This window comes from Coregonus clupeaformis, unplaced genomic scaffold, assembly GCF_020615455.1.
Source record: "Coregonus clupeaformis isolate EN_2021a unplaced genomic scaffold, ASM2061545v1 scaf4591, whole genome shotgun sequence".
In the NCBI taxonomy this organism is placed as follows: domain Eukaryota; kingdom Metazoa; phylum Chordata; class Actinopteri; order Salmoniformes; family Salmonidae; genus Coregonus; species Coregonus clupeaformis.
In genome coordinates, this window is record NW_025538045.1 from 1 (window position 1) to 23,845 (window position 23,845).

The 23,845-nt window shown below is 50.9% G+C and overlaps 1 protein-coding gene across 1 annotated transcript; it reads left to right on the top strand.

The window, feature by feature from the left end:
• Window positions 1–45: 45 nt before the first annotated feature.
• Window positions 46–23,782, top strand: LOC123490746 (proteasome adapter and scaffold protein ECM29-like; the record flags this gene model as incomplete). Its single annotated transcript, XM_045220617.1, is given in 24 exon segments — window positions 46–147; window positions 1,107–1,230; window positions 1,883–2,028; window positions 2,344–2,398; window positions 3,386–3,500; window positions 4,075–4,274; window positions 5,766–5,929; window positions 7,643–7,747; window positions 7,749–7,829; window positions 7,975–8,022; window positions 8,972–9,090; window positions 9,740–9,890; window positions 11,632–11,787; window positions 14,512–14,578; window positions 14,828–14,919; window positions 15,041–15,107; window positions 15,452–15,649; window positions 16,637–16,848; window positions 16,978–17,021; window positions 17,330–17,522; window positions 18,089–18,239; window positions 19,185–19,290; window positions 21,503–21,597; window positions 23,404–23,782. Coding segments are annotated over 24 exon segments (2,910 nt in total), but the record flags the coding sequence as incomplete, so codon positions are not given.
• Window positions 23,783–23,845: the final 63 nt, after the last annotated feature.

Sequence of the window (23,845 nt, forward strand, 5' to 3'; positions counted from 1 at the left end):
GTTAATAGTCTGTTAGATGTATTCATGTGGTCTCTGTCTGTCCAGATGAAGGAGAGAGCCATCCAGACTCTGGGCTATCTACCAGTGGGGGACGGAGACTTTGCCCACCAGAAGAAGCTGCTGCAGGGGCTCATGGACTCTGTGGAGGTAGGGGACTGGCTCTCATTTAATGGAGCTTTTAAGACCTTCATGAAGCTTCATTAATGCATTCGTAAAGCTTCATAAGACCTACATTAAGCTTCATAGGACCTTTTTGTGAAGCTTCATAAGACATTGTTTATCATGCAGAAAGAACTGAGACGAGGTTGACCTGAGAGGTTAACCCTTGCCTCTTCCCTCTTGTCACCTCATCTCGGTTTCCTCCCCCTTCCTCTCTCTCTCCCCCCTTCTCTCTCTCTCTCTCTCTCTCCCCTTCTCTCTCTCTCTCTCTCTCCCCTTCTCTCTCTCTCTCTCTCTCTCTCTCTCTCTCTCTCTCTCTCTCTCTCTCTCTCTCTCTCTCTCTCTCCTTCTCTCTCTCTCTCTCTCTCCCTTCTCTCTCTCTCTCCCCTCCTCTCTCTCTCCTCCCTTCCTCTCTCTCCCCTTCTCTCTCTCTCTCTCCCCCTCTCGCTCTCTCTCCCCCTCTCCTCTCTCTCGCTCTCTCTCCCCCCTCTCCTCTCTCTCGCTCTCTCTCCCCCTCTTCCCTCTCTCTCGCTCTCTCTCCCCCTCTCCCTCTCTCTCGCTCTCTCCCCTCTCTCCCCCTTCTCTCTCTCGCTCTCTCTCCCCTCTCTCTCTCTCGCTCTCTCTCCCCCCTTCTCTCGCTCTCTCTCCCCTTCTCTCTCTCTCTCTCTCCCCCTTCTCTCTCTCTCCCCCCTTCTCTCTCTCTCTCTCCCCCTTCTCTCTTCCCCCTTCTCTCTCTCCCCTTCTCTCTCTCTCTCTCTCTCTCTCTCTCTCTCTCTCTCTCTCTCTCTCTCTCTCTCTCTCCCCCTTCTCTCTCTCTCTCTCTCCCCTTCTCTCTCTCTCTTCCCCCTTCTCTCTCTCTCTCTCTCTCCCCCCTTCTCTCCCCCTTCTCTCTCTCTCTCTCTCCCCCCTTCTCTCTCTCTCTCTCTCTCTCTCTCTCCCCCTCCCAGGCTAAACAGGTAGAGCTACAATTTACAGTGGGTGAGGCCATCACCAGTGCTGCTATAGGGACTAGTTCTGGAGCTGCCAGGGACCCGTGGACCTTTACTGAGGAACAATACAGTCCCCCAGACAGTAAGATTACACACACACACACACACACACACACACACACACACACACACACACATAGACACACACACACACACACACACACACACACACACATAGACACACACACACACACACACACACATCACACACACACACACACACACATAGACACACACAGACACACACACACACACACACACACACACATAGACACACACACACACACTCACACACATAGACACACACACACACATAGACACACACACACACACAGACACTCACACACACACACACACACACAGACACACACACAGACACACACACACATAGACACACACACACACATAGACACACACACACACACACATAGACACACACACACATACACACACACACATACACACACACACACACATAGACACACACAGACACACACACACACACACACACACACACACACACACACATAGACACACACACACACACACTCACACATATAGACACACACACACACACATAGACACACACACACACACACACACAGACACTCACACACACACTGGCTAAATCCTTCCTTTTGTGTGAAACACAGCTCTGGCTGATCTGGTTGTTGTTTTGCGTTCTATTGGTTGTTTTATTTAGTAACTGTCCAATCCTCTTGTCTCCCTGTCAGATGTGAAGAGTAATGACGTGGTTCCGTGGGTGCTAAACTCCATCCTGGCTAAGTACATCCCAAGTCAGAACCCCCACGTCAGACAGGCTGCCTGCATATGGCTACTCTCCCTGGTCAAGAAGCTACACCAGCACAAAGAGATCAGGGTACGGACACTGGGGGTTAGAGGTCAAGGGTTAGGGGTTAGGGCTGGGGGTCAGGAAACTACACCAGCACAAAGAGATCAGGGTACGGACACTGGGGGTTAGAGGTCAAGGGTTAGGGGTTAGGGCTGGGGGTCAGGAAGCTACACCAGCACAAAGAGATCAGGGTAGGTACAGTATGACAGGTTAGAGGTCAGGGGTTAGGGCTGGGGTTAGGGGTCAGACTGGATTGATAGATAACAGAGGAACGTGATGGGGAAGTCCTTGTGAGTTACTGACTGTATTTCACTTGTGTGTTCCTTTTGTCTGGTGTTCCAGTCTCACCTGAAGGAGATCCAGACGGCCTTCATCTCCATCCTGTCAGACCCTGATGGTGAGGCGATAACTCCGTGATAACTCCGTGATAACTCCGTGATAACTCCATGATAACTCCATGATAACTCCGTGATAACTCCGTGATAACTCCGTGATAACTCCGTGATAACTCTATGATAACTCCGTGATAACTCAGTGTAGACAACTATAATAAGCTCAATGGGGTAACACAGTAGATCATATGACTGATGTCTGATTGTGTGAAGAATGGGGTAACACAGTAGATCATATGACTGATGTCTGATTGTGTGAAGAAGAACATTCTGTCTGAGGGTAAACGCAGTACATCCATTCATCCATCTAAATACTGATCCATATATCCACCCACTCTAGACCGATGCCAAAGGGCGGCGCACAGTTGGCCCAGCGTCGTCCGGGTTTGGCCGGTGTAGGCCGTCATTGGAAATAAGAATTTGTCCTTAACTGACTTGCCTAGTTAAATAAAGGTAAAAAAATAAAAAATGTATTGTCCTTTTCCTTTCTACCTCTCTACTCTCTCTCCTCCCCTGATCCCCCTCTTCTCTCTCTCTCCTCCCCTGATCCCCCTCTTCTCTCTCTCTCCTCCCCTGATCCCCCTCTTCTCTCTCTCTCCTCCCTGATCCCCCTCTTCTCTCTCTCTCCTCCCTGATCCCCCTTCTCTCTCTCTCTCTCCTCCCCTGATCCCCTCTTCTCTCTCTCTCTCTCTCCTCCCTGATCCCCTCTTCTCTCTCTCTCTATTCCCCTGATCCCCCTCTTCTCTCTCTCTCCTCCCTGATCCCCCTCTTCTCTCTCTCTCTCTATTCCCCTGATCCCCCTCTTCTCTCTCTCTCTCTATTCCCCTGATCCCCCTCTTCTCTCTCTCTCTCTATTCCCCTGATCCCCCTCTTCTCTCTCTCTCCTCCCCTGATCCCCCTCTTCTCTCTCTCTCTCCTCCCCTGATCCCCCTCTTCTCTCTCTCTCTCCTCCCCTGATCCCCCTCTTCTCTCTCTCTCTATTCCTCTTCCAGAGTTGAGTCAGGACGTGGCGTCTAAAGGTCTTGGTCTAGTCTATGAGATGGGAGGAGAGGGAGACCAGCAAGAACTGGTGTCTACACTGGTCGAAACACTGATGACTGGCAAGAGGTGAGAGAGAGATGGAGGGGGAGAGAGAGAAGGATGGAGGGGAGAGGGAGAAGGATGGAGGGGGAGAGGGAGAAGGATGGAGGGGGAGAGGGAGAAGGATGGAGGGGGAGAGGGAGAAGGATGGAGGGGGAGAGGGAGAAGGATGGAGGGGGAGAGGGAGAAGGATGGAGGGAGATGGAGGGGGAGAGAGAGAAGGATGGAGGGGGAGAGAGAGAAGGATGGAGGGGGAGGGAGGGAGGGAGGGAGGGATGGAGGGGGAGGGAGAGAAGGATGGAGGGAGAGGGAGGGAGGGAGGGGGAGGGAGGGAGGGAGGGAGGGAGGGAGAGTGTGGAAGAGACCAAATCAACATAAGAGAAATGCCCCTGTTCTGTTTGTTTGTAATCCTGAGATCATGTGGTGGACTACTCCACACACAGGTCCATTAGGGTTAGAACAGAACAACATAATACTAGTGAAAGGAGTCTCTTCACACTTTAACCAGATTGATTTTAATTTGCTACGCTTTAGGTCAGTAATGACCTTTGTCAGACCATACTAAAAAAGTAGTATTTGTAATGTTTGTTTACCTGCTCAGGGTGAAGCATGCGGTGTCTGAGGACACTGAGGTGTTCCAGGGGGAGGCTCTGGGTAAAGCCCCCGACGGACACGGACTCTCCACCTACAAGGAGCTGTGCTCATTGGCCAGTGACCTCAACCAACCAGATCTGGTCTACAAGTTCATGAACCTAGCCAATCACCATGCCATGTGGAACTCCCGCAAGGTACAACCAGGAAGTGAAAATGAGCTCATGTAATAAATATGAATTGATAGGTTAAGAAAAACTAGGTCATGTATTAGAAAAGACATTCATTTCCACCTTTTGTCTTTTGAACAAATCCTAATAAAGCGGCACAATGCCTTGTTCTGTTCTTCCTTTTATCACAACATGAAGATGCGTTGTGAAGAAGTATGTTTGACGCTAGATAACTTCACATTTGGAGACTTGATTTGACCCGTTTTCACTTTTCAAACTCACTCAGTATTTTTGTCACTAGTGGTGATCCCTCTCTCCCTCCTCCCTCCCTGCCCCCTCTCTCCCTCCTCCCCTCCCTGCCCCCTCTCTCCCTCCTCCCCTCCCTGCCCCCTCTCTCCCTCCTCCCCTCCCTGCCCCCTCTCTCCCTCCTCCCTCCCTGCCCCCTCTCTCCCTCCTCCCTCCTGCCCCCTCTCTCCCTCCTCCCCTCCCTGCCCCCTCTCTCCCTCCTCCCCTCCCTGCCCCCTCTCTCCCTCCTCCCCTCCCTGCCCCTCTCTCCCTCCTCCCCTCCCTGCCCCCTCTCTCCCTCCTCCCTCCCTGCCCCCTCTCTCCCTCCTCCCTCCCTGCCCCCTCTCTCCTCCTCCCCTCCCTGCCCCCTCTCTCCCTCCTCCCTCCCTGCCCCCTCTCTCCCTCCTCCCCTCCCTGCCCCCTCTCTCCCTCCTCCCCTCCCTGCCCCCTCTCTCCCTCCTCCCCTCCCTGCCCCTCTCTCCCTCCTCTCCCTCCCTGCCCCCTCTCTCCCTCCTCCCTCCCTGCCCCTCTCTCCCTCCTCCCCTCCCTGCCCCCTCTCTCCCTCCTCCCTCCCTGCCCCCTCTCTCCCTCCTCCCCTCCCTGCCCCCTCTCTCCCTCCTCCCCTCCCTGCCCCCTCTCCTCCCTCTCCTCCCTGCCCCCTCTCTCCCTCCTCCCCTCCCTGCCCCCTCTCTCCCTCCTCCCCTCCCTGCCCCCTCTCTCCCTCCTCCCCTCCCTGCCCCCTCTCTCCTCCTCCTTCCTGCCCCCTCTCTCCCTCCTCCCCTCCCTGCCCCCTCTCTCCTCCTCCCTCCCTGCCCCCTCTCTCCCTCCTCCCCTCCCTGCCCCCTCTCTCCTCCTCCCCCTCCTGCCCCTCTCTCCCTCCTCCCTCCCTGCCCCCTCTCTCCCTCCTCCCCTCCCTGCCCCCTCTCTCCCTCCTCCCTCCCTGCCCCCTCTCTCCCTCCTCCCCTCCCTCTCTCTCTCCCTCCTCCCCTCCTCTCTCTCTCTCTCCCTCCTCCCCTCCTCTCTCTCTCCCTTCCTCCCCTCGCTCCCTCCTCCCTCCCTCTCTCCCTTCCTCCCCTCTCTCTCCTCCTCTCTCTCCCTCCTCCCCTCCCTCTCTCTCCCTTCCTCACCTCCTCTCTCTCTCCCTTCCTCCCTCCTCTCTCTCTCCCTTCCTCCCCTCCCCTCCTCTCTCCCTCCTTCCCTCCTATCTCTCTCCCCTCCTCTCCCCTCCTCTCCTCTCTAACAGGAGCAGCGTTTGGGTTCAACATCATAGCGCGAAGGCAGGTGAGCAGCTCGCTTCCCTACCTGCCCCAGCTGGTACCACGCCTATACCGCTACCAGTTTGACCCCAACCTGGGCATCAGGACGGCCATGACCTCCATCTGGGACGCACTGGTCACTGACAAGAACATGGTACGCACACACACAGTACAGACACGGTCTAGTACAGCTAACCTTGGGGGGACACACAGTACAGACACACGGTCTTGTACAGCTAACCTTGTGGGGACACACAGTTCAGTCCCATTCAAAATCCTATTTTCCCTAACCCCTACTCTTACCTTAACCTTAACCCAAAAACCTAACCTTAACCCTAGCTCCTAACCCTAAAACGCCTAGCTCCTAACCCTTAATGTAATTCTAACCCTAACACTAACAAAATGTCCCCAGTTGGTCAAATATGAGTTATTTTACTATTCTTGTGGGGACTTCTGGTCCCTCCTACTGGACTTCTGGTCCCCACAAGAATAGTTAAACACGTCCACACGTTACCACGTGACGTTCACACACACAGCAGAGATGGACACACACTCACAGGCGACGGACAGACACACACACACAACCACGTTACAGACATACACACTCATGCACTCGCATACTCACCCTCCCTCTCTCCTCCCTCCCTCGGGTCTCCTCCTCCCTCTGCTCTCTCCCTCCCTCCTCGCTCTCCTCCCTCCTCTCTCCTCCCTCTCGCTCCTCCCTCCTCTCTCCTCCTCTCTCTCTCCTCCTCCCTCTCGCTCTCCTCCTCCCTCTCGCTCTCCTCCCTCCTCTCGCTCTCCTCCCTCCTCTCGCTTCCTCCCTCCCTCTCGCTCTCTCCTCGCTCTCCTCCCTCCCTCTCTCCTCCCTCCCTCTCGCTCTCCTCCCTCTCCTCCCTCCCTCTCGCTCTCCTCCCTCCCTCTCGCTCTCCTCCTCGCTCTCCTCCCTCCTCTCTCCTCCTCCCTCTACTCTCCTCCCTCTCTCCTCCCTCCCTCTCGCTCTCCTCCTCCCTCTCGCTCTCCTCCCTCCCTCACCCTCTCTCCTCTCTCCTCCCTCCCTCTCTCCTCCCTCCCTCTCCCCTTCCTCTCTCCTCCCTCTCGCTCCCCTTCCTCTCTCCTCCCTCTCGCTCCCCTTCCTCTCTCCTCCCTCTCGCTCTCCTCCCTCGCTCTCGCTCTCCTCCCTCCCTCTCTCCTCCCTCTCGCTCTCCTCCCTCCCTCTCGCTCTCGTCCCTCGCTCTCCTCCTCCCTCTCTCCTCCCTCCCTCTCTCCTCCCTCCCTCTCGCTCTCCTCCCTCCCTCTCTCTCCTCCCTCTCGCTCTCCTCCCTCCCTCTCGCTCTCCTCCCTCCCTCTCTCCTCCCTCCCTCTCGCTCTCCTCCCTCCCTCTCGCCTCCTCCCTCCCTCCCTCTCCTCCCTCCTCCCCTTCCTCCCTCTGCTCCCTTCCTCTCTCCTCCCTCTCGCTCTCCTCCCTCTCGCTCCCCTTCCTCTCTCCTCCCTCTCGCTCTCCTCCCTCTCGCTCTCCTCCCTCTCGCTCTCCTCCCTCCCTCTCTCCTTCCTCCCTCTCGCTCTCCTCCCTCCCTCTCTCCTTCCTCCCTCTCGCTCTCCTCCCTCTCGCTCTCCTCCCTCCTCTCGCTCTCCTCCCTCCCTCTCGCTCTCCTCCCTCCTCTCGCTCTCCTCCCTCCCTCTCGGTCTCCTCTCTCCTCCCTCTCTGTCTCCTCTCTCCTCCCTCCCTCTCTCCTCCCTCCCTCTCCCCTTCCTCTCGCTCTCCTCCCTCCCTCTCTCCTCCCTCCCTCTCTCCTCCCTCCCTCTCCCCTTCCTCTCGCTCTCCTCCCTCCCTCTCTCCTCCCTCCCTCTCTCCTCCCTCCCTCCCCAGGTGGATAAGTATCTGAAGGAGATCCTCCAGGATGTGATATCTAACCTGACCAGTAACATCTGGAGGGCCAGGGAGTCCGCCTGCCTCGCTCTCAACGACCTCATCCCGAGGCCGCATCGCCGATGATCTCATTGACCACCTGGAGGAGATCTGGGAAACGCTGTTCAGGGTGCTGGACGACATCAAGGTGAACACACACCCCCAAACAGCCTATCCCTGGCCTAGGAACTGTGTGATGTCACATGTATTATTCTAGCTGGGCGTTAGTGTTTTGTGTCTGTGTGGTTATTGTGCTAACCTGTGTAATGTCTGTCTATCTGTCTGTCTAACAGGAGTCTGTCCGGAAGGCTGCCGATATAACCCTGAAAACACTGAGTAAGGTAAGGACACTTTACTGTGTGTTACGTTAAACCCTGTCCCCCTCTCTCCAGGTGTGTACTAGGATGTGTTACGTTAAACCCTGTCCCTCTCTCTCTCTAGGTGTGTACTAGGATGTGTTACATTAAACCCTGTCCCGCTCTCTCCAGGTGTGTACTAGGATGTGTTACGTTAAACCCTGTCCCCCTCTCTCCAGGTGTGTACTAGGATGTGTTACGTTAAACCCTGTCCCTCTCTCTCCAGGTGTGTACTAGGATGTGTTCACGTTAAACCCTGTCCCCCTCTCTCCAGGTGTGTACTAGGATGTGTTACGTTAAACCCTGTCCCCCCTCTCTCCAGGTGTGTACTAGGATGTGTTGACATTAAACCCTGTCCCTCTCTCTCCAGGTGCGTACTAGGATGTGTTACGTTAAACCCTGTCCCCCTCTCTCCAGGTGTGTACTAGGATGTGTTACGTTAAACCCTGTCCCGCTCTCTCTAGGTGTGTACTAGGATGTGTTACGTTAAACCCTGTCCCCCTCTCTCCAGGTGTGTACTAGGATGTGTTACGTTAAACCCTGTCCCCCCTCTCTCCAGGTGTGTACTAGGATGTGTTACATTAAACCCTGTCCCTCTCTCTCCAGGTGTGTACTAGGATGTGTTACGTTAAACCCTGTCCCCCTCTCTCCAGGTGTGTACTAGGATGTGTTACGTTAAACCCTGTCCCCCTCTCTCCAGGTGTGTACTAGGATGTGTTACGTTAAACCCTGTCCCCCTCTCTCCAGGTGTGTATTAGGATGTGTTCGTTAAACCCTGTCCCCCTCTCTCCAGGTGTGTACTAGGATGTGTTACGTTAAACCCTGTCCCCCTCTCTCCAGGTGTGTACTAGGATGTGTTACGTTAAACCCTGTCCCCCTCTCTCCAGGTGTGTACTAGGATGTGTTACGTTAAACCCTGTCCCCCTCTCTCCAGGTGTGTACTAGGATGTGTGAGTCGTCAGGTTTAGCAGCCCAGAGGACTGTAGCTGTTCTGTTACCAACCCTCCTGGATAAAGGAATCGTCAGCAACGTACCTGAGGTCCGCTCTCTCAGGTACGCCTCCATGTGTTTGTCCCCGTCTCCTTTTTTCTGTGTGTTCGTTGGCCTCCATATATGATCTCTCTCTGTTCTCTCTCTCGGTTCTCTCTCTGTTCTCTCTCTCTCTCTGTTCTCTCTCTCTGTTCTCTCTCTCTCTGTTATCTCTCTCTCTATTATCTCTCTCTCTGTTATCTCTCTGCTCTCTCTCTCTGTTCTCTCTGTTCTCTCTCTCTGTTCTCTCTCTCTCTGTTATCTCTCTCTCTGTTATCTCTCTGCTCTCTCTCTGCTCTCTCTGTTCTCTCTGTTCTCTCTCTCTGTTCTCTCTCTGCTCTCTCTGTTCTCTCTCTCTGCTCTCTCTGTTCTCTCTCTCTCTCTGTTCTCTCTGTTCTCTCTCTCTCTGCTCTCTCTGTTCTCTCTCTCTCTCTGTTCTCTCTGTTCTCTCTCTCTCTGCTCTCTCTGTTCTCTCTCTCTCTCTGTTCTCTCTGTTCTCTCTCTCTCTGCTCCCTCTTCTCTCTCTCTCTCTATTCTCTCTCTCTCTGTTCTCTCTCTCTGTTCTCTGTTCTCTCTCTGTTCTTCCTCTCAGTTCTCTCTCTCTATAAATGACATGTAAAACTTGTAGAGACATTGTTGGCCAAAGCAGTTAACAAGATGGTCCTCCCTCCAGTATCCAGACCCTGGTTAAGGTGTCCAAGACAGCTGGTAATAGGTTGAAGCCCCACGCCCCTCGTCTGATCCCAGCCCTCCTAGAGGCCCTCAGTGTCCTGGAGCCACAGGTCCTCAACTACCTCAGCCTCCGAGCCACAGAGCAGGAGAAGGTGACATACACACAGAGAGAACACACCTACAGTGAGGGAAAAAAGTATTTGATCCCCTGCTGATTTTGTACGTTTGCCCACTGACAAAGACATGATCATTGCAACTCCACGAGGTGAGATCTTGCATGGAGCCCCAGGCCGAGGGAGATTGACAGTTCTTTTGTGTTTCTTCCATTTGTGAATAATCGACCAACTGTTGTCACCTTCTCACCAAGCTGCTTGGCGATGGCCTTGTAGCCCATTCCAGCCTTGTGTAGGGTCTACAATCTTGTCCCTGACATCCTTGGAGAGCTCTTTGGTCTTGGCCATGGTGGAGAGTTTGGAATCTGATTGATTGATTGCTTCTGTGGACAGGTGTCTTTTATACAGGTAACAAACTGAGATTAGGAGCACTCCCTTTAAGAGTGTGCTCCTAATCTCAGCTCGTTACCTGTATAAAAAGACACCTGGGAGACAGAAATCTTTCTGATTTTGAGGGGTCAAATACTTATTTCACTCATTAAAACGCAAAATCAATTTATAACATTTTTGACATGTGTTTTTCTGGATTTTTGTTGTTGTTATTCTGTCTCTCACTGTTCAAATAAACCTACCATTAAAATTATAGACTGATCATTTCTTTGTCAGTGGGCAAAGCGTACAAAATCAGCAGGGGATCAAATACTTTTTTCCCCTCACTGTATACACACACATACAGGTAGGTACTAAACTACCTCAGCCACAGAGCAGGAGAAGGTAAACACACACAAACTCAAAGAAAGAAAGAAACACACACATACATAAACACAAGAGAAGGTCTGGTTATGCGGTTGTATAGTTATGTGGTAATGCGGTTATGTGGTAAACCGCATGATCATTACACAGGTGCACCTTGTGCTGGGGACAATAAAAGGCCACTAAAATGTGCAGTTTTGTCACACTACACAATGCCATAGATGTCTCAAGTTTTGAGGGAGTGTGCAATTGGCATGATGACTGCAGGAATGTCAACCAGAGCTGTTGCCGGATAATTTAATGTTAATTTCTCTACCATAAGCCGCCTCCATCATTTTAGAGAATTTGGCAGTACGTCCAACCAGCCTCACAACCGCAGACCACGTGTATGGCATTGTGTGGGCGATGGGTTTGCTGATGTCAACATTGTGAACAGAGTGCCCCATGGTGACGGTGGGGTTATGGTATGGGCAGGCTAAAAATTACGGACAACGAACACAATCACATTTTAAATGGCAATTTGAATGCACAAAAATACCGTGACGAGATCCTGAGGCCCATTTCTTTTTAAGTATCTGTGACCAACCGATACATATCTGTATTCCCTGTCGTGGTGAAATCCATAGATTAGGGCCTAATTTATTTATTTGAATTGACTGATTTCCTCATATGAACTGTAACTCAGTAAAATCTTTGAAATTGTTACATGTTGTGTTTAGTTTTGTTCCGTATAGTTATGTGGGTAGTTGGTTAGCGTTTATGTAGTTATGTGGGTATTTGGTTATGTAGTTATGTGGGTATTTGGTTATGTGGTTATCTAGTTATCTAGTTTAGTTATCTCTGATGGGTTAATGTAGCTACTGTCTCTGAAAGGGGGTAATGTAACTACTGTCTCTGATGGGGTAATGTAACTACTGTCTCTGATGGGGTAATGTAACTACTGTCTCTGATGGGGTAATGTAACTACTGTCTCTCCAGAGGTGTGATTATCAGCAGTCATTGATGTTACCTCTCTCTCTCTCTCCAGAGTGCCATGGATGCAGCCAGACTCAGTGCTGCCAAGTCCTCCCCCATGATGGAGACCATCAACATGTGTCTGCAGCACCTGGACGTGTCTGTTCTGGGGGAGCTGGTCCCCAGACTCTGTGACTTACTGAAGAGCGGAGTGGGCCTGGGCACCAAGGTAACACACTCCTCCCCTCTCTCCCACCACCATGCCTGTCTCGGCCTAGGACTAGGAGGACACATTGTCAGAAAGTCAAATCCTCTGCTGTGTTCCTTGGTGATAAACTGCATATTATTACCCCTATAGTCATTCCACCCCCTACAGAGTTTACTCTGCCCCCCTAGAGACACCACAACACTACATGAAGAGAGACACCACAACACTACATAGAGACACCACAACACTACATAAAGAGAGACACCACAACACTACATAAAGAGAGACACCACAACACTACATAAAGAGAGACACCACAACACTACATAAAGAGAGACACCACAACACTACATAAAGAGAGACACCACAACACTACATAAAGAGAGACGCCACAACACTACATAAAGAGAGACACCACAACACTACATAAAGAGAGACACCACAACACTACATAAAGAGAGACACCACAACACTACATAAAGAGAGACGCCACAACACTACATAAAGAGAGACACCACAACACTACATAAAGAGAGACACCACAACACTACATAAAGAGAGACACCACAACACTACATAAAGAGAGACACCACATCACTACATGAAGAGAGACACCACAACACTACATAAAGAGAGACACCACAACACTACATAAAGAGAGACACCACATCACTACATGAAGAGAGACACCACATCACTACATGAAGAGACACCACAACACTACATAAAGAGAGACACCACATCACTACATGAAGAGAGACACCACAACACTACATAAAGAGAGACGCCACAACACTACATGAAGAGAGACACCACAACACTACATAAAGAGAGACACCACATCACTACATAAAGAGAGACACCACATCACTACATGAAGAGAGACACCACAACACTACATAAAGAGACACCACAACACTACATAAAGAGAGACACCACATCACTACATGAAGAGAGACACCACAACACTACATAAAGAGAGACGCCACAACACTACATGAAGAGAGACACCACAACACTACATAAAGAGACACCACAACACTACATAAAGAGACACCACAACACTACATAAAGAGAGACACCACAACACTACATAAAGAGAGACGCCACAACACTACATAGAGAGAGACGCCACAACACTACATAAAGAGAGACACCACAACACTACATAAAGAGAGACACCACAACACTACATAAAGAGAGACGCCACAACACAACACTACATAAAGAGAGACAACACAACACTACATAAAGAGAGACGCCACAACACTACATAAAGAGAGACACCACAACACTACATAAAGAGAGACGCCACAACACTACATAAAGAGAGACGCCACAACACTACATAAAGAGAGACACCACAACACTACATAAAGAGAGACGCCACAACACTACATAAAGAGAGACGCCACAACACTACATAAAGAGAGACACCACAACACTACATGAAGAGAGACGCCACAACACTACATAAAGAGAGACGCCACAACACTACATGAAGAGAGACCTAAAACAACAACAACAACAGAATGGCAGCAACCCAAGACATGGTACCAACATTATTGGGCACAGACAACAGCACAAAGGGCAAGAAGGTAGAGACAACAATACATCACGCAAAACAGACGCAACTCAGTAAGAGTGATTCTTCTCTGCAGATCCTCTCAAGCTCTGTCAGGTTGGATGGGGAGCGTCGCTGCACAGCTATTTTCATGTCTCTCCAGAGATGTTCGATCGGGTTCAAGTCCGGGCTCTGGCTGGGCCACTCAAGGACATTCAGAGACTTGTCCCGAAGCCTCTCCTGCGTTGTCTTGGCTGTGTGCTTAGGGTCGTTGTCCTGTTGGAAGGTGAACCTCCGCTCTCGAGCAGGTTTTCATCAAGGATCTCTCTGTACTTTGCTCCATTCATCTTTCCCTCGATCCTGACAAGTCTCCCAGTCCCTGCCGCTGAAAAACACAGCATGATCCAGGATTCCTCCAGACGTGACGCTTGGCATTCAGGCCAAAGAGTTCAATCTTGGTTTCATCAGACCAGAGAATCTTGTTTCTCATGGTCTGAGATTCTTTTAGGTGCCTTTTGCCAAACTCCCAGCAGGCTGTCATGTGCCTTTTACTGAGGAGTGGCTTCCGTCTGGCCATTCTACCATAAAGGCCTGATTGGTGGAGTGCTGCAGAGATGGTTGTCCTTCTGGAATGTTCTCCCATCTCCACAGAGGAACTCTGGAGCTCTGTCAGAGTGACCATCGGGTTCTTGGTCATCTCCCTGACCAAGGGCCTTCTCCACCGATTGCTCAGTTTGGCCTGACGGCCAGCTCTAGAAAGAGTCTTGGTGGTTCCAAACTTCTTCCATTTAGGAATGATGGAGGCCACTGTGTTCTTGGGGACCTTCAATGCTGCAGAAATTCTTTGGTACCCTTCCCCAGATCTGTGCCTCGACATGCACTGTCAACTGTGGGACCTTTTATATAGACAGGTGTGTGCCTTTCCAAATCATGGCCAATCAATTGAATTTACTGCAGGTGGACTCCAATCAAAGTTGTAGAAACATCTCCAGGATGATCAATGGAAACAGGATGCACCTGAGCTCAATTTCGAGTCTCATAGCAAAGGGTCTGAAATAGTTATGTAAACAAGGTAAGATTTACACTGTACCCCTGCAATCACACCTGCAACCCTGTACATGTGACTATCAAACAATCTGAATTATGGTCACAATATCACTCACCTGTTATTCCTGTTCCAGGGTGGTTGTGCCAGTGTGATCGTGTCCCTCACTGTCCAGTGTCCCCAGGACCTCACCCCCTACTCAGGTAACCATGTTACACTCTCAGGTGGATATATATAGGAGGAGACTTTACCATACCAATCCTAGATCTGCTGTTTGGCCAACACCCAAAAGGGAAATGGCCAGGAGAATGGAGTAGGGTTTGTGTTTACAAGTTGACAAAACCTCTCTTCTATGGTCCGGTTTTCCCAGACCTGGACTGGACCTTCTATACAGTCTCCATCATGATGCATGTATGTTCAATCCTGATTTAATGTGTGTGTGTGTGTGTCAGGTAAACTGATGAGTGCCCTACTGAATGGAATCCATGACCGTAGCAGTGTTGTCCAGAAAGCCTTCTCCTTCGCCCTGGGACATCTAGTCAGGGTGAGTAGTATGGTTTTATTTAACAAACTGCATCGGTGTGTATAACAGGAAGTCAGGACCGGTTTTATTCACCAAACTATTGTATTAATACAATCTAACTTTCTTGTCTGTGCCTCCTCAGACAGCGAAGGACAGCAGTGTAGAGAAACTCCTACTGAAGCTCAACACCTGGTATCTAGAGAAAGAAGGTAAGAGAACAGCAACAGGATCTGTCCTCTCAGCTTCCTCCTATTTCACTGTCCCAAAACAACCACCAGCCACTGCCCCTAGATCAGGGGTGTCCAGCTCACTTCCTGGATGGCCGTGTGTCAGCTCACTTCCTGGATGGCCATGTGTCAGTGGGAATTCACTCCGCCCTTGTAGTTGATTAGTTAGGAACTCTCCTCACCTGGTTGTCAAGGTCTTCAAATTGAAAGGTTTAACAAAAACGCAGCAGGCCCTCCAGGAAGTGAGTTGGACACCACTCCTATAGATGATTGATCTTGACATAGCTCTAGGGTTCTCAGTTTCCCTCTCTCGCAACCCCTCTCAGAGCCGGTGTACAAGTCGTCGTGTGCCCTGACGGTCCACGCTATCAGCCACTACAGCCCTGATGTCCTGAAGGGGCATGCGGTGGTAGCTCTGCCCCTAGCCTTCCTGGGTATGCACCAGGCACCGGGACCAGACGAGGAGAAGGGAGAGAGCCATGACGCCACGCTGTGGAACGAGGTCTGGCAGGAACACGTACCAGGTGAGAGAGGAGAGAGAAAAACACACACCTGGTCAGAGAAACACACCTGGTCAGAGAAACACACACCTGGTCAGAGAAACACACACCTGGTCAGAGAAACACACCTGGTCAGAGAAAAACACACCTGGTCAGAGAAACACACACCTGGTCAGAGAAACACACCTGGTCAGAGAAACACACACCTGGTCAGAGAAAAACACACCTGGTCAGAGAAACACACACCTGGTCAGAGAAACACACACCTGGTCAGAGAAAAACACACCTGGTCAGAGAAAAACACACCTGGTCAGAGAAACACACACCTGGTCAGAGAAACACACACCTGGTCATAGAAACACACACCTGGTCAGAGAAAAACACACCTGGTCAGAGAAACACACACACCTGGTCAGAGAAACACACACCTGGTCAGAGAAAACACACACCTGGTCAGAGAAACACACACACCTGGTCAGAGAAACACACACCTGGTCAGAGAAACACACACACCTGGTCAGAGAAACACACACACCTGGTCAGAGAAACACACACCTGGTCAGAGAAACACACACACCTGGTCAGAGAAACACACACACCTGGTCAGAGAAACACACACACCTGGTCAGAGAAACACACACCTGGTCAGAGACACACACACCTGGTCAGAGAAACACACACCTGGTCAGAGAAACACACACCTGGTCAGAGAAAAACACACCTGGTCAGAGAAACACACACCTGGTCAGAGAAAAACACACCTGGTCAGAGAAAAACACACCTGGTCAGAGAAAAACACACCTGGTCAGAGAAACACACACCTGGTCAGAGAAACACACACACCTGGTAACACACACACAGTGGAGAGGGGGAGAGTCACTATGGACCAAGGCTCTGTAGAGAGAGTGTGTCTGGCAGGAAGACGTACCAGGTGCACCATTTGTCCTCAGACAAAACACTTTGACCTTTCAACCCCTGACCTCTGACCCCTGACCTCTCGTCTTCTTCCAGGAAGCTTCGGGGGCATCCGCCTCTACATGACGGAGCTGATCGACATTACCCAGAAGGCCTTACAGTCCCAGTCGTGGAAGATGAAGGCCCAGGGCGCGGCTGCCATGGCGTCCATCGCTAAGCAACAGACGGGTTCTCTGGTGGTCCCTCACCTGGGCATGGTGTTGTCTGCTCTGCTGCAGGGGCTGGCCGGACGCACCTGGACTGGAAAGGTGGGGAGGGTGGCCTGTGTGTGTAGAGTGGTCAGTGGAAGGGGTGTGTTCAGATTGTTAGTAACTTGACCAAAGTGTGTCTGGTGTTGTGTACAGATGTCTTCACACCAGTTCTCTGTTTGTCCACAGGAGGAGCTGTTGAACGCCATCGGCTCTGTGGTGTCAAAGTGCAGGTAAGGTTTCTCCTCTCCATCAAACACCATTAACACTAGGAGCAGTCCCTGTCTCTGTCTCTTGTCCCTGTGATGAGGAGGATGATGAGAATGATGTTGTGGATGATGAGGATTATGTTGAGGATGATGTTGTGGATGATGAGGATGATGTTGTGGATGATGAGGATGATGTTGTGGATGATGAGGATGATGTTGTGGATGATGAGGATGATGTTGTGGATGATGTTGAGGAGGATGATGAGGATGTTGATGAAGATGTTGATGAGGATGATGATTAGGATGATGTTGTGGATGATGATGTGTTTTAGTGGTGAGCTCCAGAAGTCGGCCCCGGGCCAGCCCAGTGTACCAGAGGTGATAGATGTGGTGTTGAAGGAGTGTCGGAAAGACAACCTGGTCTACAAGATGGCTGCTCTGGGCTGTGCTGCTGACGTCCTGCAGGCCACACAGGAAGACCGCTTCAGTGATATGGCCGGCATACTCATACCACTCATTAAGAAGGTAGGAGAGAGACGGAGAGACACGGGAGACGACAGACGGAGAGACACGGGAGACAGAGCACGGGGAGACAGAGACACGGGGAGACGAGACCGAACGGGAGACAGAGACACGGGAGACAGAGACACGGGGAGACAGAGACACGGGACAGGACACGGGAGACAGAGAGGGAGACAGAGACACGGGGAGACAGAGACACGGGGAAGCGAGGGGGGACAGGGGAGACAGAGACACGGGAGACAGAGACACGGGAGACAGGGACGGAAGACGGAGACAGAGACAGAGAGAGAGACAGAGAGAGAGACAGACAGACAGAGACAGACAGACAGACAGACAGACAGACAGAGAGACAGAAACAGACAGAGAGAGAGAGACAGAGAGAGAGAGACAGAGAGAGAGAGACAGAGAGAGACAGAGACAGAGAGCGAGACACAGAGAGCGAGACACAGACAGACAGACAGAGAGACAGAGAGACAGAGAGAGAGAGATTGTGTGTCTTTCTCTTTTATTGCAACATCAGTATTCTATTGATTTGTCAAATGTGTAAAATATAATGGTGTGTGTGACAGAACTCTGCAGCTACTTGGAGGCTGAGGCGTGATAGTGATGATGATACTGATGAGAAGGAGAAGGAGCTGCAGACTGAAGCTCTACTCTGTGCCTTCCAGACGCTGGGCAAGACCTGGCCCAAAAACACACAAACCCAGGACCCAGGGTAAGGTTCTGACTGGCCCAACAACACACAAACCCAGGTGGTTCTGACTGGAAAACACACAAACCCAGGGTGAGGTTCTGACTGGCCCAACAACACACAAACCCAGGGTAAGGTTCTGACTGGCCCAAAAACACACAAACCCAGGGTAAGGTTCTGACTGGCCCAAAAACACACAAACCCAGGGTAAGGTTCTGACTGGCCCAACAACACACAAACCCAGGGTAAGGTTCTGACTGGCCCAACAACACACAAATCCAGGGTGAGATTCTGACTGGCCCAACAACACACAAACCCAGGGTAAGGTTCTGACTGGCCCAAAAACACACAAACCCAGGGTAAGGTTCTGACTGGCCCAAAAACACACAAACCCAGGGTAAGGTTCTGACTGGCCCAACAACACACAAACCCAGGGTAAGGTTCTGACTGGCCCAACAACACACAAATCCAGGGTGAGATTCTGACTGGCCCAACAACACACAAACCCAGGGTAAGGTTCTGACTGGCCCAACAACACACAAATCCAGGGTGAGATTCTGACTGGCCCAACAACACACAAATCCAGGGTGAGGTTCTGACTGGCCCAACAACACACAAACCCAGGGAGGTTCTGACTGGCCCAACAACACACAAACCCAGGGGTAAGGTTCTGACTGGCCCAACAATACACAGACCCAGGGTAAGGTTATGACTGGCCCAACAACACACAAACCCAGGGTAAGGTTATGACTGGCCCAACAACACACAAACCCAGGGTAAGGTTCTGACTGGCCCAACAACACACAAACCCAGGGTAAGGTTCTGACTGGCCCAACAACACACAAACCCAGGGTGAGATTTGTTTAGTTTTTTTGTCTTAATTTCAATAAAACCAAACTAAGGTTATTATTTCAGAAGTGATTTGAATGATATTGTAGTACATGTGTTTAATGCTATATCACCTGTGTTCCCAGAGCGTTTCCAATTGGACCTGTGCTGTCTGATGTGTGAGAGGTTGAAGCTCAGTACATGGAGGGTCCAGGTTGGGGTCCTGCTGTCTATGAAGGCATACTTCCAGGGGTAAGGACACGCACAGTCTATGAAGGCATACACTTATATATATATACAAAAGTATGTGGACACCCCTTCAAATTAGTGGATTTGCTGACAGGTGTATAAAATCGAGCACACAGCCATGCAATCTCCGTAGACGAACTTTGGCAGTAGAATGGCCATACTGAAGAGCTCAGTGACTTTCCAACAAGTCAGTTCATCAATGTTCTGCCCTGCTAGAGCTGCCCTGGTCAGCTGTAAGGGGCTGTTATTGTGAAGTGGAAACGTCTAGGAGCAACAACAGCTCAGCCACGATGTGGTAGCCCACACAAGCTCACAGAACGGGACCGCCGAGTGCTAAAGCACGTATCGCGTAAAAAAATAGTCTGTCCTCGGTTGCAACACTCACTACCGAGTTCCAAACTGCCTCTGGAAGCAACGTCAGCACAATAACTGTTCGTCGGGAGCTTCGTGAAATGTAACTCCAACCCTGTTCCTGGAGAGATACCCTCCTGTAGGTTTTCACTCCAACCCTGTTCCTGGAGAGATACCCTCCTGCAGGTTTTCACTCCAACCCTGTTCCTGGAGAGATACCCTCCTGCAGGTTTTTACTCCAACCCTGTTCCTGGAGAGATACCCTCCTGCAGGTTTTCACTCCAACCCTGTTCCTGGAGAGACCCTCCTGCAGGTTTTAACTCCAACCCTGTTCCTGGAGAGGACCCTCCTGCAGGTTTTAACTCCAACCCTGTTCCTGGAGAGACCTCCTGCAGGTTTTAACTCCAACCCTGTTCCTGGAGAGATACCCTCCTGTAGGTTTTAACTCCAACCCTGTTCCTGGAGAGACCCTCCTGCAGGTTTTAACTCCAACCCTGTTCCTGGAGAGAGACCCTCCTGCAGGTTTTAACTCCAACCCTGTTCCTGGAGAGAGACCCTCCTGTAGGTTTTAACTCCAACCCTGTTCCTGGAGAGAGACCCTCCTGCAGGTTTTAACTCCAACCCTGTTCCTGGAGAGAGACCCTCCTGCAGGTTTTAACTCCAACCCTGTTCCTGGAGAGAGACCCTCCTGCAGGTTTTCACTCCAACCCTGTTCCTGGAGAGAGACCCTCCTGCAGGTTTTAACTCCAACCCTGTTCCTGGAGAGACCCTCCTGCAGGTTTTAACTCCAACCCTGTTCCTGGAGAGACCCTCCTGCAGGTTTTAACTCCAACCCTGTTCCTGGAGAGAACCCTCCTGTAGGTTTTAACTCCAACCCTGTTCCTGGAGAGAGACCCTCCTGTAGGTTTTAACTCCAACCCTGTTCCTGGAGAGAGACCCTCCTGTAGGTTTTAACTCCAACCCTGTTCCTGGAGAGAGACCCTCCTGCAGGTTTTAACTCCAACCCTGTTCCTGGAGAGAGACCCTCCTGTAGGTTTTTACTCCAACCCTGTTCCTGGAGAGAGACCCTCCTGTAGGTTTTAACTCCAACCCTGTTCCTGGAGAGAGACCCTCCTGCAGGTTTTAACTCCAACCCTGTTCCTGGAGAGAGACCCTCCTGCAGGTTTTAACTCCAACCCTGTTCCTGGAGAGAGACCCTCCTGCAGGTTTTAACTCCAACCCTGTTCCTGGAGAGAGACCCTCCTGCAGGTTTTAACTCCAACCCTGTTCCTGGAGAGAGACCCTCCTGCAGGTTTTAACTCCAACCCTGTTCCTGGAGAGGTTCCCTCCTGTAGGTTGTAACTCCAACCCTAATCAGGCAAACCTGACTAATAACTATCAACTAGGGCTGGAGCGGAAACCTACAGGTTAGCTCTCCAGGAAGAGGGTTGGTTAACTACAGGAGGGTTTCCAGGAACGGTTGAGAAACCCACAGGAGGGTATCTCCCAGGAACAGGGTTGGAGTTAACTCTACAGGAGGGTATCTCTCCAGGAACAGGGTTGAGAAAACCTACAGGAGGGTTTAGAGAGCTTTGCTCTATGCCATGTGCACCTATGTAGATCTGAAAGACTTAAAACACATGTCTAGCCTATCAGAGGGCAAGGTGGAGGCTGCGGCCTCTAAGCCTATCAGAGGGCAAGGGTGGAGCTACTTCCTCTAGCCTATCAGAGGGCAAAGTGGAGCTACTTCCTCTAGCCTATCAGAGGGCAAGGTGGAGCTACTTCATGACTATTCTTTTCTTTCCGACTCCCATTTGACTGGTTCATGTTGTTCTCCTTTTGAATGATTGATAAGGATGTAGTATTGGTGTTCCTTCCTGTGTAGGTTGCTACTGTTGGAGAAAGAGAAAGACAACCAGAACTTCACAGCCCTGTCCCTTATCCTCACAGAGACATGCAGCGCTCTCACGTTCCCACTAGGTAAGACCTCCACACTGCTCTCACCTTCCCACTAGGTAAGACCTCCACACTGCTCTCACATTCCCACTAGGTAAGACCTCCACACTGCTCTCACATCCCACTAGGTAAGACCTCCACACTGCTCTCACATACCACTAGGTAAGACCCTCCACACTGCTCTCACATACCCACTAGGTAAGACCTCACCACTGCTCTCACATACCCACTAAGTAAGACCTCCACACTGCTCTCACATACCCACTAGGTAAGATCCTCCACACTGCTCTCATGACTAGGTAAGACCCTCTCACATACCCACTAGGTAAGACCTCCACACTGCTCTCACATACCCACTAGGTAAGACCTCACCACTGCTCTCACATACCCACTAAGTAAGACCTCCCCACTGCTCTCACATACCCACTAGGTAAGACCTCCACACTGCTCTCACATACCCACTAGGTAAGACCTCCACACTGCTCTCACGTTCCCACTAGGTAAGACCTCCCCACTGGTCTCACATACCCACTAGGTAAGACCTCCACACTGCTCTCACATACCCACTAGGTAAGACCGCCACACTGCTCTCACATACGGACTAGGTAAGACCGCCACACTGCTCTCACATACCCACTAGGTAAGACCTCCACACTGCTCTCACATTCCCACTAGGTAAGACCTCCACACATTTACACTCTCACATTCCCACTAGGTAAGACCGCCACACTGCTCTCACGTACCCACTAGGTAAGACCGCCACACTGCTCTTACGTACCCACTAGGTAAGACCTCCACACTGCTCTCACATACCGACTAGGTAAGACCTCCACACTGCTCTCACATACCCACTAGGTAAGACCTCCCCACTGCTCTCACATACCCACTAGGTAAGACCCACCAAGAGCAAACTCTACTCACAGGTAAGACCTCACTGCTCTCACATACCACACTAGGTAAGACCTCCACACTGCTCTCACATTCCCACTAGGTAAGACCTCCACACATTTACATTTTAGTCATTTAGCAGACTGCTCTCACATTCCCACTAGGTAAGACCTCCACACTGCTCTCACGTACCCACTAGGTAAGACCTCCACACTGCTCTCACATTCCCACTAGGTAAGACCTCCACACTGCTCTCACCTTCCCACTAGGTAAGACCTCCACACTGCTCTCACATACCGACTAGGTAAGACCTCCCCACTGCGCTCACATACCCACTAGGTAAGACCTCCACACTGCTCTCACATACCCACTAGGTAAGACCTCCCCACTGCGCTCACATACCCACTAGGTAAGACCTCCACACTGCTCTCACATACCCACTAGGTAAGACCTCCCCACTGCGCTCACATACCCACTAGGTAAGACATCCACACTGCTCTCACATACCCACTAGGTAAGACCTCCACACTGCTCTCACATACTGACTAGGTAAGACCGCCACACTGCTCTCACATACCCACTAGGTAAGACCTCCCCACTGCTCTCACATACCGACTAGGTAAGACCTCCCCACTGCTCTCACATACCCACTAGGTAAGACCTCCACACTGCTCTCACATACCCACTAGGTAAGACCTCCACACTGCTCTCACATACCCACTAGGTAAGACCTTCTGAGGAGCGAAATATCTTCAGAAGGGACTGATTTCCCTGATCCTATTCCAGAAGTAAAAATGTATTTCAGTGGAGATAATCTCTTTTTGAGTAAGCCATGATTTATAGTCCAGGACTAGATTTAATCTGGGTGTGGGAAACCGATCCTAGATGGGTTTTTATTAGAAAGATTCACAATGTTATTTTTAAAAATGTTTCCTCCTGTAGAGAATAAGAGTTACTCCTCTGTGAGGACCGAAGCGCTGTCTGTTGTGGAACTACTGGTGAAGAGGACCGGAGGTAAGCCGTCGTTCAGCTGTCTTTCTACTGTCTTTCTACTGTGCTAAATTACTACTCCCACATCTCTATGAACTCTTCTAAAGGTGTCTTTAACACAAACGTTGTTTGACCTTTTTAAGTAAACGCACCAGTCTGCAGGACTTGAACTTCATTACCTTTCATGCCTAGAATATAGGAGTACGTTTGAGTCCATTTTGAAGCTATGAGTAAAAATGTCTAGGAGTCATTTTACTCAAACCTGAGCGAACGTTTGAGAACAAAATACATACATGAGCACTGCTACATCTTCTGTTTGAAAATGTTTTCTCCCCTAGTCCCTGAAGGTGACAGGTTTTCTCCCTAGTCCCTGAAGGGGTTTTCTCCCCTAGTC